This window comes from Oncorhynchus masou, chromosome 20, assembly GCF_036934945.1.
Source record: "Oncorhynchus masou masou isolate Uvic2021 chromosome 20, UVic_Omas_1.1, whole genome shotgun sequence".
Lineage (NCBI taxonomy): Eukaryota > Metazoa > Chordata > Actinopteri > Salmoniformes > Salmonidae > Oncorhynchus > Oncorhynchus masou.
The window spans coordinates 10492761-10508671 of NC_088231.1; the positions used below are offsets into that span (position 1 = coordinate 10492761).

Below are 15911 nucleotides of genomic sequence, written 5' to 3' on the forward strand. Positions count from 1 at the left end.
GGAGGGTCTGGGGAACCCTGAGGGGAACATGGTAATGGAGGACAACCAGTCTAAGACTCCTCCTGAACCCACAGAGGAACCAGCTGAGCAGCACAGGAGCACATACAGTCTCACTGGGGTGAGGACCTGATCCTAGTTCAGCACAGACTCTTTGTGGATATGGGCTCAGGTCTTGATTCATTTTGTCTTAAGTTTGGGACCGTGCCTTTGAATGATCAAACCATTAAAGAGTGTGAAGTAAAAAAATCAACTTACATGTTTGCATAGTACTCAGCAATCCCTCATTGACCAATCAGAGAATGTGCTGAGTAGAAGAAAGATGGGGGAGCAAGGTGTCGGGGTAATTTGCTGTATTACTAAGTGAAAGGAGAGTTTACAAACCACACACAAGTCAGAGTTATATTTTAAACTTAATATTTTAATAATATGAGCTTCACCATAGCCCCTTTACACTCAGATCAATTCAGTGTCTATAACTTAATTCTGAGAGTGTCAACATAATGGCAACTGAGATCTTTAATAGCAAAGATCCACCCCTCCCAACTCACAATGACGAACCACAGGTTTTAGGAAAACTGCACAAAGGAAGACTTTTACTTGAGAGAGGAGTATCACATAGCCAGACCCCACCACCACCTGGACAAGCTCACAAAGGAGAGTGAGCCTCTAGGTCAAGATAAGGGCAACATCAGAGGGGACATACAATGGTTCCAGACACTGCCATACTCTTCCCCCAAATGGGAAAAGTAGGGAGTGACTAGCACACAGACATTGTGGAGCCAAGAGATAATTGGTTCCCCCTCAATCATCCCTTCACATGGTTTAAAAGATACGTTCACATATGAAGACAAGCCGGACCTCTCCCCTCTCTGGGGCCCAAGTAACTTTTCCCACATACACATATTTATGAAAGTAGATAAAACATCTTATTTATCAATGTTATCTAACTAATTCTGATTCTGCTACGACAAAGGTAAGGGAGAAATACAGATAACTTATGTTTACAGACAAAAACACAATGTATGACCAGGTAATTGACAACAAAAAAATCTATTTGTATCCATTTGTTTGTAAAGTGTTTTCTAAACTCTGCAGGTGGATGGCTGAAGGTTAACACATGAGACTGTGTGGCCTTCTTGGATTCCCAGACGCAGACCGGTGCAGCCAAGGACCCAGGGGATAACATCACTGAGCAGGCCAGGACCAGAGATGCCAGAGTGGAGATCAGTGGATGGGACAGAGCCGTCAACTCTGGACTGGGGAACAACTCTGTTAATCACAGCCAGAAACAGCCAGTGAGACACAAAACAACAACCAAAACACATTCTAAAGAAAATAGTGGAAAACTACTCCTTACAGAGAACGTGGGGAATGGTCAGTGGAGAGCTATAGAAAATGAATGTCATATTGGTTTATATCTTGTGATGTCATTAAAGGGGTTATAAAGGAAATGCTGTAACTGAAAAGTATATACACTACAAGTCCAATGTCTCCATCCTTAACATTGTATATGAACAATTATGAAAGTATTTGTGTTAAGGTATGAATGTGATTTTTGGAGCCATAAGATAATTTGTCTCCTATAAACCTTTCAGAGTATTTAGCCACTCCCTGAGTGAGGTCAGAGAGCGTGTCAGCCTGACTGAACCGTCCCTGTCGACCAGAGTGCATAAAAGGATTGGTAAAGAAATGTACATTTGGACCAGAAGGGCGTTGAGCTGCGGCTCACATCCAAAGTGGTTTGAACTGTGAATAGCAACACGAGGTGGAGGCGAGAAGCTCACCTCCCAGACAATCACTGGTACATCTGATTAGCTGTCCTAAGTCAAATATCTAGAAAAGCTCATTTAAGTGGGACCATTCTACTACTCTTCTCAAATCACCGTATTCTACTACTGTCATTACCAATGGGAAGCATTGACACGGCTGGCTAGTCTGTCTTCCAAGGAGCATCTTCCAGAGTGAACAACAGTAGAAGACAGGAAAGGGGGGACCCCTTCTGGACAATTAGAGTCTTACAAGCGTGCCACGAAAAGGCCCAACAGCGAACCAAGGCATTGACACGTAAATACATTCATGATTTCTTACTCCAAATGGGCGGCGGTTACTGTGAGAAAAGTTTCTAAAATGTATCAACGATAAGTGTCTCTTTTTCCTCTCTTTCCCTCTCCTTTTGTAAAAAGCCACCATATTGTGTCAGTCTGCTAGAGACCTTTTCCTAATGTATTAAGTTTGTATGTTATCATTTAGTTAGCTAGTAAATAAATAATTACACAAATTTGTGTAGTACTGAATCATAAGGAACGCTGGGTGTTACGTTCCCCAGTTTCTGTGTTGTTGTGGTTTTGTATGTGTGTGTATTTCAGGAAATGGCTTCCTGGAATCCTAAAGCAGTTGATTGGTCAGCCCCATCGCTGACTGCTGTAACTGTAACAAACTAACAAAACAGCTGTCTCTTCAATTACCAACTCCTTCTCCAGCTTGATAAAAGCCAGTTTTCCTTCGTCAAGGAGGAGAGCTTATTTTTATGTCCTGTGTTGGTTGTTGGTCAGTGAAAGTTTTGTTGATATTATTTTGTAACGGCTCCATCAGAGGTATGTGTATGCCAATAGAACTTAGTGTTTTTGGTTCATTTAAATTGTTCACGTAAATTATTGGTAAATTATTCTGTTTTATTTGTTCCCAGGGGGGGAAGGGGAACGCACCTTGGGAGTGTTCAGGCAAGAGGCCTGCGGGCATACATAACCTGTAGTACTTTATCTGTCTATGCACACTAGGTAGACCACCCCCTCTTTCATTTTGACTTTCTTTGCTTTGGTTCCGTCCAGCCCCTTTTCCCCACATTACCATGTTAAGGAATAATAAATTCCCTGTAAACTGTATTTTTCTCTGCCTCTGTTGTCCTTCCCCGCACCTACGATCACATACTTTTTCACTCCACGGGGAGTTGAGATGTAGCAGGGTGTTGCATTCCCTCCTCCACGAGGCGTACGTAACACTGGGGTTTTTGCAGATAGTGGAGGTTACGGCTGTTCAAAATGATGATATGATGCAAGGTTATGATTAATAATACGTTGACTGTTTTATGGATGTGATAGGTAAATATCTTTAGTTTAATTCCAGAGATGCTAACTCTTTAAACAACTGCTCTCGCGGTGCCCCAAATCCTAATGAATTAAACAGTTAGTTGATTAGATAAATAAGTTATCAGAAGTAAAGTCACGACAGTAGTGAATGTCTTTGTAATGTTGAACCTTTACTAAAGTATTCTAAAATACATTTTATCAAAGTGAGGGTACCAGATTTACAGAGAAATGTAGTGTTACCACAGTGAGAAGTTATTCTACTTGTCACGTATTATTTTTTGCAATAAAAGTACTGTCCTTCATGTTATGACTGTATGACCATTTTGTTGAAAATACAAAATGGACTCAGTGTTGACTGACTGGTTATTTTTTGTGTAATTGTAGGGACCTTCTCTCAGTCGAACCAAAACATATTTAATTCTTGAATCAATACATATGGACTTTTTTTAAATAATAAACTCCAATGGCTCCATATTGTTAGGTACTTGAAACACAGTCTTAGAGATGGGCTTGACAGTGGTTAACATTTTATAATATCATGTCATGTTTGTGTGTACAGCAAAATGTTACTTCTATAAACCTTTATTATTTTTTGTAAAACAGGTCAGCACCTCAGAAGTAAATGTCAGTTGGCTTTTCATAGCTGAACATTAAAAGGGGGGAGAGAGAGAGAATAAACGGCAGATCCAGGACAAGGAAGCACATCCGGTGAACAGGTCAGGGTTCCATAGCGGCAAGCAGAACAGTTGAAACTGGAGCAGCAGCACAACAAGGTGGACTGGGGAAAGACAGGAGTCATCAGGTTGGACTTGAAGGAGCTGGAGCAGTTTTGCCTTGAAGAATGGCCATAAATGGGCAAAAATCACAGTGGATAGATATAGTGCCTTGCGAAAGTATTCGGCCCCCTTGAACTTTGCGACCTTTTGCCACATTTCAGGCTTCAAACATAAAGATATAAAACTGTATTTTTTGTGAAGAATCAACAACAAGTGGGACACAATCATGAAGTGGAACGACATTTATTGGATATTTCAAACTTTTTTAACAAATCAAAAACTGAAAAATTGGGCGTGCAAAATTATTCAGCCCCCTTAAGTTAATACTTTGTAGCGCCACCTTTTGCTGTGATTACAGCTGTAAGTTGCTTGGGGTATGTCTCTATCAGTTTTGCACATCGAGAGACTGAAATTTTTTCCCATTCCTCCTTGCAAAACAGCTCGAGCTCAGTGAGGTTGGATGAAGAGCATTTGTGAACAGCACTTTTCAGTTCTTTCCACATATTCTCGGTTGGATTCAGGTCTGGACTTTGATTTGGCCATTCTAACACCTGGATATGTTTATTTTTGAACCATTCCATTGTAGATTTTGCTTTATGTTTTGGATCATTGTCTTGTTGGAAGACAAATCTCCGTCCCAGTCTCAGGTCTTTTGCAGACTCCATCAGGTTTTCTTCCAGAATGGTCCTGTATTTGGCTCCATCCATCTTCCCATCAATTTTAACCATCTTCCCTGTCCCTGCTGAAGAAAAGCAGGCCCAAACCATGATGCTGCCACCACCATGTTTGACAGTGGGTATGGTGTGTTCAGGGAGTTGAGCTGTGTGGCTTTTACGCCAAACATAACGTTTTGCATTGTTGCCAAAAAGTTCAATTTTGGTTTCATCTGACCAGAGCACCTTCTTCCACATGTTTGGTGTGTCTCCCAGGTGGCTTGTGGTAAACTTTAAACAACACGTTTTATGGATATCTTTAAGAAATGGCTTTCTTCTTGCCACTCTTCCATAAAGGCCAGATTTGTACAATATACGACTGATTGTTGTCCTATGGACAGAGTCTCCCACATCAGCTGTAGATCTCTGCAGTTCATCCAGAGTGATCATGGGCCTCTTGGCTGCATCTCTGATCAGTCTTCTCCTTGTATGAGCTGAAAGTTTAGAGGGACGGCCAGGTCTTGGTAGATTTGCAGTGGTCTGATACTCCTTCCATTTCAATATTATCGCTTGCACAGTGCTCCTTGGGATGTTTAAAGCTTGGGAAATCTTTTTGTATCCAAATCCGGCTTTAAACTTCTTCACAACAGTATCTCGGACCTGCCTGGTGTGTTCCTTGTTCTTCATGATGCTCTCTGCGCTTTTAACGGACCTCAGACTATCACAGTGCAGGTGCATTTATACAGAGACTTGATTACACACAGGTGGATTGTATTTATCATCATTAGTCATTTAGGTCAACATTGGATCATTCAGAGATCCTCACTGAACTTCTGGAGAGTTTGCTGCACTGAAAGTAAAGGGGCTGAATAATTTTGCACGCCCAATTTGTCAGTTTTTGATTTGTTAAAAAAGTTTTAAAAATCCAATAAATGTCGTTCCACTTCATGATTGTGTCCCACTTGTTGTTGATTCTTCACAAAAAATACAGTTTTATATCTTTATGTTTGAAGCCTGAAATGTGGCAAAAGGTCGCAAAGTTCAAGGGGGCTGAATACTTTCTCAAGGCACTGTATGCCAAGCTTATGGAGACATAAGAGACTTGCAGCTGTAATTGCTGCAAAAGGTGGCTCTACAAAGTATTGACTTGGGGGGGGGGGGTGAATAGTTATGCACACTCAAGCTAATTTATTTTGTCTTACTTGTTTCACAAAAAATATTTTGCATCTTCAAAATGGTAGGCATGTTGTGTAAATCAAATGATTCAAACTCCCCCAAAATCTATTTTAATTCCAGGTTGTAAGGAAACAAAATAGGAATAATGCCGGGGGGGTGAATACTTTCGCAAGCCACTATATGTTCAACATAGGAGGGCCAAGCAAAGGAAGTAGCTCTCTCAGTAGTTTAGTTTGAATAGGGTCCAGTAGGCATAATCCTTGGTTGGGGTCCAGGTTTATGAGGAAAAATATTTAGATCCACCAGTGGACAGAACAATCTCTGTACCTTTTTAAATAAAGGTTCACTAAAAATAAATAAAAAAATTGCCTCAATGGTACCGCCCATACTATCACTGAAGCTATAATGGCACAGATACAAAGATGAGTCCTCTATCTATCTCTATGATTTGTCTAGTTCCCTCTGTCTTATAACACAAACGTGGAAGAATGGGAAGGCGCCAGGCTCAAACCTACATTTTCTGAATATATACCTAGCAATGGTGTTAAAGAGTACAAATCAACTACTGAGTGTGAGATCCTTTCTCCTGTTACAACAAATCACCAACGAGGGTGACATGGAGTTTGGAAGTGAGCCAGAACAGGATGAAGTACCTGCGTTGTCAGGTGTGGTAGAGACTTCCAACGTTTGCCCTGAGAGGTGTATTCTGGCTTTTTGGCCAGCCTGTAGATTGTTTCAAGCTGAGTAAAGGTCAAACTGGGAACTGTACATCTGTCAAAGTTTTGAGAAGTTTAATTGTTTAGCTTTTTTGTGCATCCTCCGCCCAGAGGCAGCAGACAAACCGTGTCATGTGCTTCTGGGATCGACATGTGTAGTGCCCTGCTCTCCGGAGCAGGGTGCCACTCAAAGGAGTGATCAGTGTGGTAGCGTTGAGTGTAGAGGTGGATCCAATGAAAAATTATATCCCTGGTGTTTGTGACACCCACCTTTTGGTGAGACGTAGACCTGGTGGCAATGGCGAGACTGAGAATACAGTCTGTCTTGTTGAGCTATGACACAGAACTTCTACCTGATAAGGTCAGGTTAGGTTATATTTAGTAAGCTGTGAGGGCCTATGTTCCAAACCCGCTACGGTGCTTTATGTGCTAAGGATTCAGACATGTTGCAGCTCGAGTGGGGCAGAAAATGTCCTGTTCTGCGGAAGTGAAGAGAGTATAGGATAGCCCAAGGGTGAATGATTAGACTGGGAGACCCCTTGTGAATAAGAGAGGGATCCAGAGAGGATGAGTTTTAGTAAGGTAGGATTTCTTGTGTTTATCGCTATGGTTAATTGTAATGCACAGATGAAGCGTGAATCCCAGAAAATACATGTGGTAGTGGAAGTAGCAGAGACATTTTTGGGTGCAAGGGATCTACATGAGGTTTTAAGAGAAGGGGTTCCATGCTCCTGGTCTGTTGGCCTGGAGTAGGATCTGGTAGGGCTAATGTAGTGGGATAGGGGTGGTGCGTTTTTTGGGTATATCTGTGGGGTTATCAGGGACTGGCAACTCCAGTCCTTAGGTGCCAGAGTGGTGTCACACTTTCCCCAATCCCTAGCAAACAGCTGATTAAACTAATTGCATTCTAAACTGAAGGTAATAATTAGTTGACTATTGGAGTCATGTTTGTTAGCTGGGGCAAAAGTGTGACACCAATCAGGTCCCACCCCTGGATTAGATGGTGGTGAGATTTATTCCCCTTTTTGTGTGACAATGTGCAATGCACACTCCGACCTGTGAAAGGCAGTAATACTTGTATAGTCTGCCGGAAACTCACACAAAAAGTACACTGACGTCAACAAGAACAATTTTCACGATAGCGTTTTTATTGTTGTTATTTAGACGTTTATAAACACACTGGAACTTAAAATATGACTAATTTAACTGCACAGCATCACACACTTACCACATGTAGTGTTTAATTCGCGTTGGAGACAGGATTTGGTTCATAGATTAAAAAATATATAAAAAAATAGATGTTTTCTAGGTAACGCTAGCTGCTAACGTTAGCTAACAATGGCTAACTGTATGGTGTTTCACACTCAAATTGCCTCCATTATGGAGGTACTAGCGAATGCAGCTGTGGCTGAGATATGTAAACTCGTAGATGACGACTATGCAGTGTTTCGTTTGGAAATAACTCAAAGCCAGAAAGAAAACATGGCATTGCGGAGGAAACTACTGGAACTGAAGGTGGCACGGGAGCGCGCAGAGAGGACAGCGCGAGAGCGCGTCCTCGCCAGTCGTCCCAGTAGTATCAAGATCCTCGACCGATACAGAGGAATGGCAAGAGGTACATTTAGCAGAAGGCCGAGGCTGTGTGGCCTGTTGCCATTCAGTCATATATATAGCTGGTCAGTTTTCAAATACTATGCAATAATTATTTAGCTATCTCGCACAAAGACACTGATATTCTAACCAGATTATTGATTTACTGTATTTCCTATTATTTACTCAATTAAAACAATGTGATTCATCTAACATAATACATCAATCAATAAATAGTACATCAATAAGTTACCAGAAGTGTTGCCTTACATCCTTGTCAATTGTAGACCATGTCAATATTGTACAATATAGTGTTGAGCATTGACAATAGCTAACTTAACCACCTATTTTCCCCCAATCACACTCCCAGGTGAAGGATATCACACTGGAGGCAACAGGAGCTTTGTGAAGCCAGCAGGACACAACACATGGAGAGATGACCAACCAATCACTGTTGATGAGAGAAGTGGAACCTCAACCCAGAACGTTATCGTGATAGAGGTTAGTGTCATAGTGTTGCATAAAAAATGTGTTACTTTGTAAATCAAATGTGGCTGTTTATTTCAGAAAGTCTCCCCTCAGCTATTCACTTTCCTACATGTACATTGTTATTTATCTGCCATAGGGGAGCTTGTGAGACTTCCCAACGACATTGTTATCCAATTCAACTCATGTAGCAATAATAATCTCCTCTCGTGTCAGTCTGCAGATCCAGAGGCTGTAGGTCCTGGGGTCAAACAGGAGAGGTCTGGAGAAGAGGAACCCCCACGACACAGCAGAGACATACAGACTGGAGCAGCATGTGGAGCGCCCTCTGTAGCAACGGAGGACACCATTACCACCCCAGCGCAGCCCAGGACCCGACATAGCATCACGGAGGTCAGTGGAACGCAGAACGCCGTCCTCAAGTCAGAGACCGACACAGAGACTATAACTGTAACACACAGGTTCTTACACACAGGATCTGACCACAGATCAGACCCAGAGAGACTAGGGCTACTGGGCTGTCCTCCTGCTCCCGGCTCAGAATATTTACCGGTATTTCACCAGAGCCAGAGGACGGTTAATTCCCGTGGGGATGTTGATGGTGACGCATTAGACACCGGCAGTGATGATCCATCTTGTTCTTACACTACAGAGATGGATCCTGGCAAAATGCCCTTGGGTTTAGAGACACAGACTGATCTGTCTAGAGAGGACTGGAACCGGTACAGTAGTAGTGTATACTCTAAAGGGTGCCTAGATAAGAAAGGGGAGGTTATAGTGGTAGATGAGGTGAAAGTGGAGGGCGATGCTCCTCCCACATGGAATACAGATAGTCACCTAAGAGACGGACACTCACAGGGCAGAGATTTCTTAAATTACAGGGGAAGCTTAGAGACAAATCTAAATGTCGCCACCCACTCCTCTTTAGATGCGTTCAGGGGTCGTGACCCAGTGTTCACGTCGATGGCACCTTCCGATTCACACGGCCAGATCCTTTTCGATCAGGTATTGAACTCAAACGACAGGGCTAGAGCCCAGGTTCAGGGAGAAGGAGCCACATCAGGCAATACTAAAGAGAAACGATTCCTCTGCATGTTCTGTAACAAAGGCTTCAGCTGCCCCCAGAAGGTGGAGAGGCACCAGAGGGTCCACACAGGGGAGAAACCCTTCAGCTGTACCCAGTGTGAGAAGAGGTTCTCCCGCCAGGACAACCTAAAGATGCACCAGAGGGTCCACACAGGGGAGAAACCATTCAGCTGTACCCAGTGTCACATGCGCTTCGCCCTGGCTGGCAACCTGAAGATGCACCTGAAGGTCCACACGGGAGAACGGCCGTTCGCCTGTACGCACTGCGGGAAGAGGTTCTCTGAGAGGAGATACCTCAGGATACACCAGCAGAAAAACCATGCCACTCTATGATATAGAAAGTAACCGTTCCATTCGATAGATTGACATTTAGATCAAACCCTGCAATAAAGACAAAGATTAATGAATTGCCAGCAGAAAAGATCCACCGATTACTTTTGACTTACCATAGCTGACTCTTATTTACCCACAACATAATTTATGTCCAACATGATGGGTTTAGCAACAATTAAGCTAATCAGTAACTACAGTATAGGACGCAAACGATGTGGGGATAGGTAAGCTCTCCATGTTGATAGTGTGTTTATTACCTGGGTGTGCATCTATGTCTGTGTAATCTGTATCACCTCTCTCTTCCAAGAGGAGGGTCCAGATAAATAATTCATATTTTACACTAGATGACTGATAAGGGCTGCTGTTTTGAAACCGCGCCTTCATTTGGCACTCCCCCACCCTTGTAAAAGATATTTGGGAAGCTACCCAAATGCATTTATTAATGTCTATATTTGTTTTTGCCCTGTTTATTATTACAGACACCTTATTGCATACTTTTAAATTATATTATGTGAGTTAAACAAACATTTAAAAAGGAAAATTAAAAACATTTTCCTTAAGTATTATTATTTTTAAAGCTTCTAATATTTCCGTCCTTACTACAACAACAAAAAATACTTGAAGCTGCAACCCAACCAAATTCACATAGAAATGTGAGTTATAGATCTGTCATTCTCATTGAAATCAAGTCTAAGAAGCAATAGTTTTTGCGTCTTTTACTTGAAGTTCCTTACACCAGCTTCAAACAACTGACAATACAATAAGTTTGGTTTTGGAAAATATATTTCACAGCAGTTTAGATAGTATAGTGTAGAGAATCATTCTACCGACTTGTTTTATCACAAACTGAAATTAGGTGAACTATTAGAAATTTAAAAAAACACGAAATGGCGGAGCGATTTCTGCAAAGTACAGCTTTAAATACATGTAATTTTGTCCATGAAACATTTAATTGAAATACTGTAGAATTCCATTAATTCCTATGGAGGACTGTGGCTTCTGGGGAGTGCCAATATGGCCGACTGGTGGCTTTGAAGCCTCTCACTGGCCAATAGGTCGTTATCAATAAAATATCCCAATAAGATGCAGTGTTCGATTTGCCTGTTGGGGGGCAAGGAGACCCTAGCTCCTCTAAAGCCATTGACAACTGCGTGCCGTTTAAGGGATTGTAAAATAAAGGTTAACTATTTGGATGTAATATCATCACCTCTTGAAGAGCATTGTCAGAACTACAAATGTCCATGCAAAAGAATTGCGCACATTTAGCTATATCATCAGAGTTATACAGCAAGTAACTACATGCTTTTAATGATCAGAAAACATCAATTGATCATGTAATTTCAGATATGCGAGGGTAGCCCACGATATCTCTCAATAGGGGCCACTTTTAATTGGATAATTGAGTGATATAAAAGTTAATTATATCTGACAAGTATGAGTGGTTTGGTTCATTTCCCATTGTTTGTGGGCTCTGCCTGTCAAGCAGCAGAAGGGCACATTTACCGATGTAATGTTAGCTGATAATGTTTACTTTGCAAGTTAGAAACTTTGTACAGTTGGCTGAACATAGTGGTAAGTTGACCTAATGTACATTTTTCTCCAACCAACATAGGCCTACCTAGTTAAGTTAGCTAACATTATCCCCTTTTCAACATTGTTTTTCAGTGTGTGTAATCACGATTGCTGCTGACAGACATGATAGGCTACATTGATTGATGGACCATGTCAAATTGGCTAGTTAGCTAATAACAGATCACATCAATATGGCTGGTTAACAAACTAACTTTTAGGGGATAAACTAGATGGCTATATCCAAATATTGTTTCATTTGCATGCCATCTATAGTGATGATGACAGTAGTCCGACTGACACCTTTTTCAAGACGAGGACTTGCCGATGTCGAGCCTAATCTCCTGATACAGCAAGCTAAATTACGCATGTTGTTTGCTTAGCTAGCTAGCTAGCTACATGCCAAATGGATAGGCTACCATCGCTTATCTGACAATACAGTGCCTTCAGGAAGTATTCATACCTCTTGACTTATTCCACATTTTGTTGTGTTCCAACCTGATTTCAAAAGGGATTACCCCATAATGACAAAGTGAAAACATGTTTTTTTGAAAACATTTCTAATGTATTGAAAATGAAAAAGATAAATATCACATTTACATAACTATTCAAACCCCTAAGCCAATACATTTTAGAATCATCTTTGGCAGCGGTACGTATCTAAGAGCTTTGCACACCTGGATTGTACAATATTTGCACATTCTTCTTAGAATTCTTCAAGTTCTGTCAAGTTGGTTGTTGGCCATCAGGTCTTGTCAAAGATTTTCAAGTCAATTTAACTCACAACTGTTACTAGGCCACTCAGGAACATTCAATGTCATCTTGGTAAGCAACTCCAGTGTAGATTTGGCCTTGTGTTTTAGGTTATTGTCCTGCTGAAAGAATAATTTGTTTCCCCGTGTCTGTTGGAAAGCAGACTGAACCTGGTTTTCCTCTAGGATTTTGCCTGTGCTTAGCTCAATTCTGTTTCTTTTTATCCTAAAAACTCCCTAGTCCTTGCCAATGACAAGCATACCCATAACATGATGCAGCCACCACCATGCTTGAAAATCTGATGAGTGGTACTCAGTGATGTGTTGTGTTAGATTTACCCCAGGACATAAAGTTAATTTCTTTGCCACATTTTTTGCAGTTTTACTTTAGTGCAAACATGAATGCTTTTCACTCTGTCGTTTAGGGTAGTATTGTGGAGTAACTACAATGTTGTTGATCCATCCTCAGTCTTCTATCACAGCCATTAAACTCTGTTTTAAAGTCACCATTAGCTTCATGGTGAAATCCCTGAGTGGTTTCCTTCGTCTCCGGCAACTGAGTTAGGAAGGATGCCTGTATTTTGTAGTGACTGGGTGTATTGATATACCATCCAAAGTGTAATTAATAACTTGACCATGCACAATGGGATATTCATTGTCTGATTTTTCACCATCTACAAATAGGTGTCCTTCTTTGCGAGGTATTGGAAAACCTCCCTGGTCTTTATGGTTAAATCTGTGTTTGAAATGCACTGCTCGACTGAGGGACCTTACAGATAATTGTATGCCTGGGGTACAGAGATGAGGTAGTCATTCAAAAACCATGCTAAACACTTATTGCACACATATTGACAAAGGGGTTGACTTAAGACATTTAAATTTTTCATTTTTAATGAATTTGCTAAAATGTCTAAAAACATAATTCCATTTTGACATTATGGGGTAGTGTGTGTTGGCCAGTGACATAAAATCTAAATTTAATATATTTTAAGTGCAGGCTGTAACACAACAAAATTTTGAAAAAGTCAAGGCTCTTGCTTACCCAGAAACACTCACAGCTGTAATCACTGCCAAAGGTGATTCTAACATGTATTGACTCAGGGATGTGAATGCTTACATAAATTAGTTCTTTCTGTATTTCATTTGAAATAAATATGCAAACCTTTCTAAAAACATGTTTTCACTTTGTCATTAAGGTGTGTTGATGGGTGAGAAATCTATTTAATCAAGTTGGAATTCAGGCTGGAACACATGTGGAACACATCATTGGTCCAGAGGTGCTGCTGGTGAAGGAGGGATGTGAGGAGGGTCTGGGGAACCCTGAGGGGAATATGGTCATGGAGGCCAAACAGGCTACACCTCCTCCTCAAGCCACAGAGGAAGCAGCTGAGCAGCACAGGACCACACACAGTCTCACTGAGGTGAGCCTACTGTGAACTACTGTCTGAATGGTATTAGGTCAGGGCTAGTATCTACAAAGTGTCTGAGAGTAGGAGTGCTGATCTAGGATGAGTTTTCCTTTTAGATCATAATGAACACGATTATTTGGAAAGATCCTACTCTTTGTGGATACGGGCCCAGGTCTTGATTAATTTTGTCTTAAGTGTGGGACCATGCCTTTGGACTATCAAACCATTAAAGGGATAGTTGGGGATTTGGGCAAAAAATTGTATCTACTCCCCAGAGTCAGAACTCGTGGATACCATTTTTACATCTGAGTTCAGTATGCAGGACGTTAGAGGTAATTTCGGGAGGCAGTGCTAACTAGCTTAGCGCAAGGACTGGAAGTCTTTGTGTACAGCTAGTGTGCTGTGTTTTCTCCCACCCGTCCAACCTGAAGAGGCACGAGAGTCCACACAGGGGAGAAATCCTACATCTACCCCTAGTTTGAGAAGAGGTTCTCCCACCAGCACCAGCCGAAGAGGCACCTGAAGATCCACATGGAAGAGACATCATTTGCCTGTACGCATTGTGGGAAGAGATTCTCAGAGAGGAGCTACACCAGCAGAAAATGCACACTGCCCATGTATAGAGTATCGTGACATGTAATGTAGTCTTAGTGAGTTAGTTAGTAATTAATTCTGTTGGTTTTGGATGTAGTAGGGAACTGGATGAGGTGAACTGAGGAGGGAATGAGTATGATGAGGCAGAGTAGATGATATGGTGATGGTTGGTGTGACTGTGTCTGCTTCACTGATGAAGAGTGACAACTATGTCCCTTGAGGTTGATGCTGGTGTTTTATAGTGAGATAATGATAATGCCTTACTTCATCTTTACTAGACAGGAATTAGTAAAGCTGTGTGTAATGTAATGTTGAACATTTTCCAAAGTATTCTAAAATTCATTGATCAAAGAGAGGGTTCCAGATTTACAGAAGTGGTCAAGTGATACCATAGTGAGTAATATTATTCTACTTGTCACATGTATCTTTTTGTCCAATAAAAGTACTGTACTACAAGTTATGTGAGTATGACAATTTTGTTAAAAAAAAAAAAAATCAACTTTGTACAGACTGACTTGGTTATTTTTGTATCATTGCAGGGAATGTATTTTACCAAGGTTCAATCAGTAAAACTGGTCTAAATGCTGGTTTAACGTCGTCCAGTAAGCATAACATAATTCACATCGTTTCCTATTCTATGGGCATTGTGGGAATGAATACAAACATATCATTATCAGTATAAAGTCTTCTTTCATCTCTTTCCTGTTAGCGATGTGCAGAATGTCATTTACCTATTTACCTTATGGCCTATAAGCACAGCACAATAATGCACATTGCTCACGCTTACTGTTAACCCTATGGGTTCACTCTTGTAATTATCACAGGTCTCTCTCTGAACAAATGGGCGTAAATCTTGGGATGTAATTTAATGTGAATTTACCCATGTTCTTTCACTTGCTGTTTTCAGAAACTGTTTTCGGCAACTCATTCACATTGTCTCGGTTCAGATACATTGACATGCCTTTCTTTGCCTATCGTAGCTAATTGTGCACGTTACCTTCTCTTGCAGCCTGCGCTTCGGAGGAAACTTTTGCCGGGAGATTTAGACAACGGTTCTAATTCAATTGGCCCACCTCCTCTCATTTCACTATCCACGCAGTACTGTAGAATCATGATCCTCTAGTTGATAACTTTAGGCTATTCAAACAAGTGAACATTTTACCAAATCAGAGGAAAAGGGGAAGCGAGAGGGTTTACTCCACCCAAAATCTATCCATGTTAAGCAGATCATTAATTATTAAGCAAGTGAGGAGTTTTTGAATATAGGTCAATGGGTGTCGAATTTAGTAAAGAACAAATGTATGTTTATTTTGATACATGAGGCTTAATTGATCTAATATAAGTTTCGTAATGCTGAGGTTGTTAAGAGTGTACTATGTGATGCACATAACATCACAGCAACTTTCAGAAAAAAACACTTTATATCGGAGTTGTCCCTGTTGATATTCGATCATGCTTATTCATTAGGCTAGTATAGCGTCTCACTCTCCATTCAATACAGGCGGTTAATGTCAACACCCTCATCGATTTAAAAAAAATATATATTTCAAATAATCCAAAATATCCACCAATCCAAATAGGAATAGTCGGGACCTTGACAGCCCGCTGTCTTGCTCTGTGGTGATTATTTTATGCTGGCCCAAATTGAACCGGGCAATAGCGCATTAGGTCATCGGACGAAAGCG

The 15911-nt window shown here is 41.1% G+C and overlaps 1 protein-coding gene across 1 annotated transcript; it reads left to right on the forward strand.

Annotated features, from left to right (window-relative positions):
* Nucleotides 1-7522: 7522 nt before the first annotated feature.
* LOC135506946 (zinc finger and BTB domain-containing protein 18-like) lies at nt 7523-14682 on the forward strand. Its single transcript, XM_064926381.1, has 3 exons — nt 7523-8022; nt 8368-8498; nt 8700-14682. The coding sequence occupies exons 1-3, from the start codon at nt 7746-7748 to the stop codon at nt 9900-9902; spliced, it is 1611 nt and encodes a 536-aa protein (XP_064782453.1). The 5' UTR covers nt 7523-7745; the 3' UTR covers nt 9903-14682.
* Nucleotides 14683-15911: the final 1229 nt, after the last annotated feature.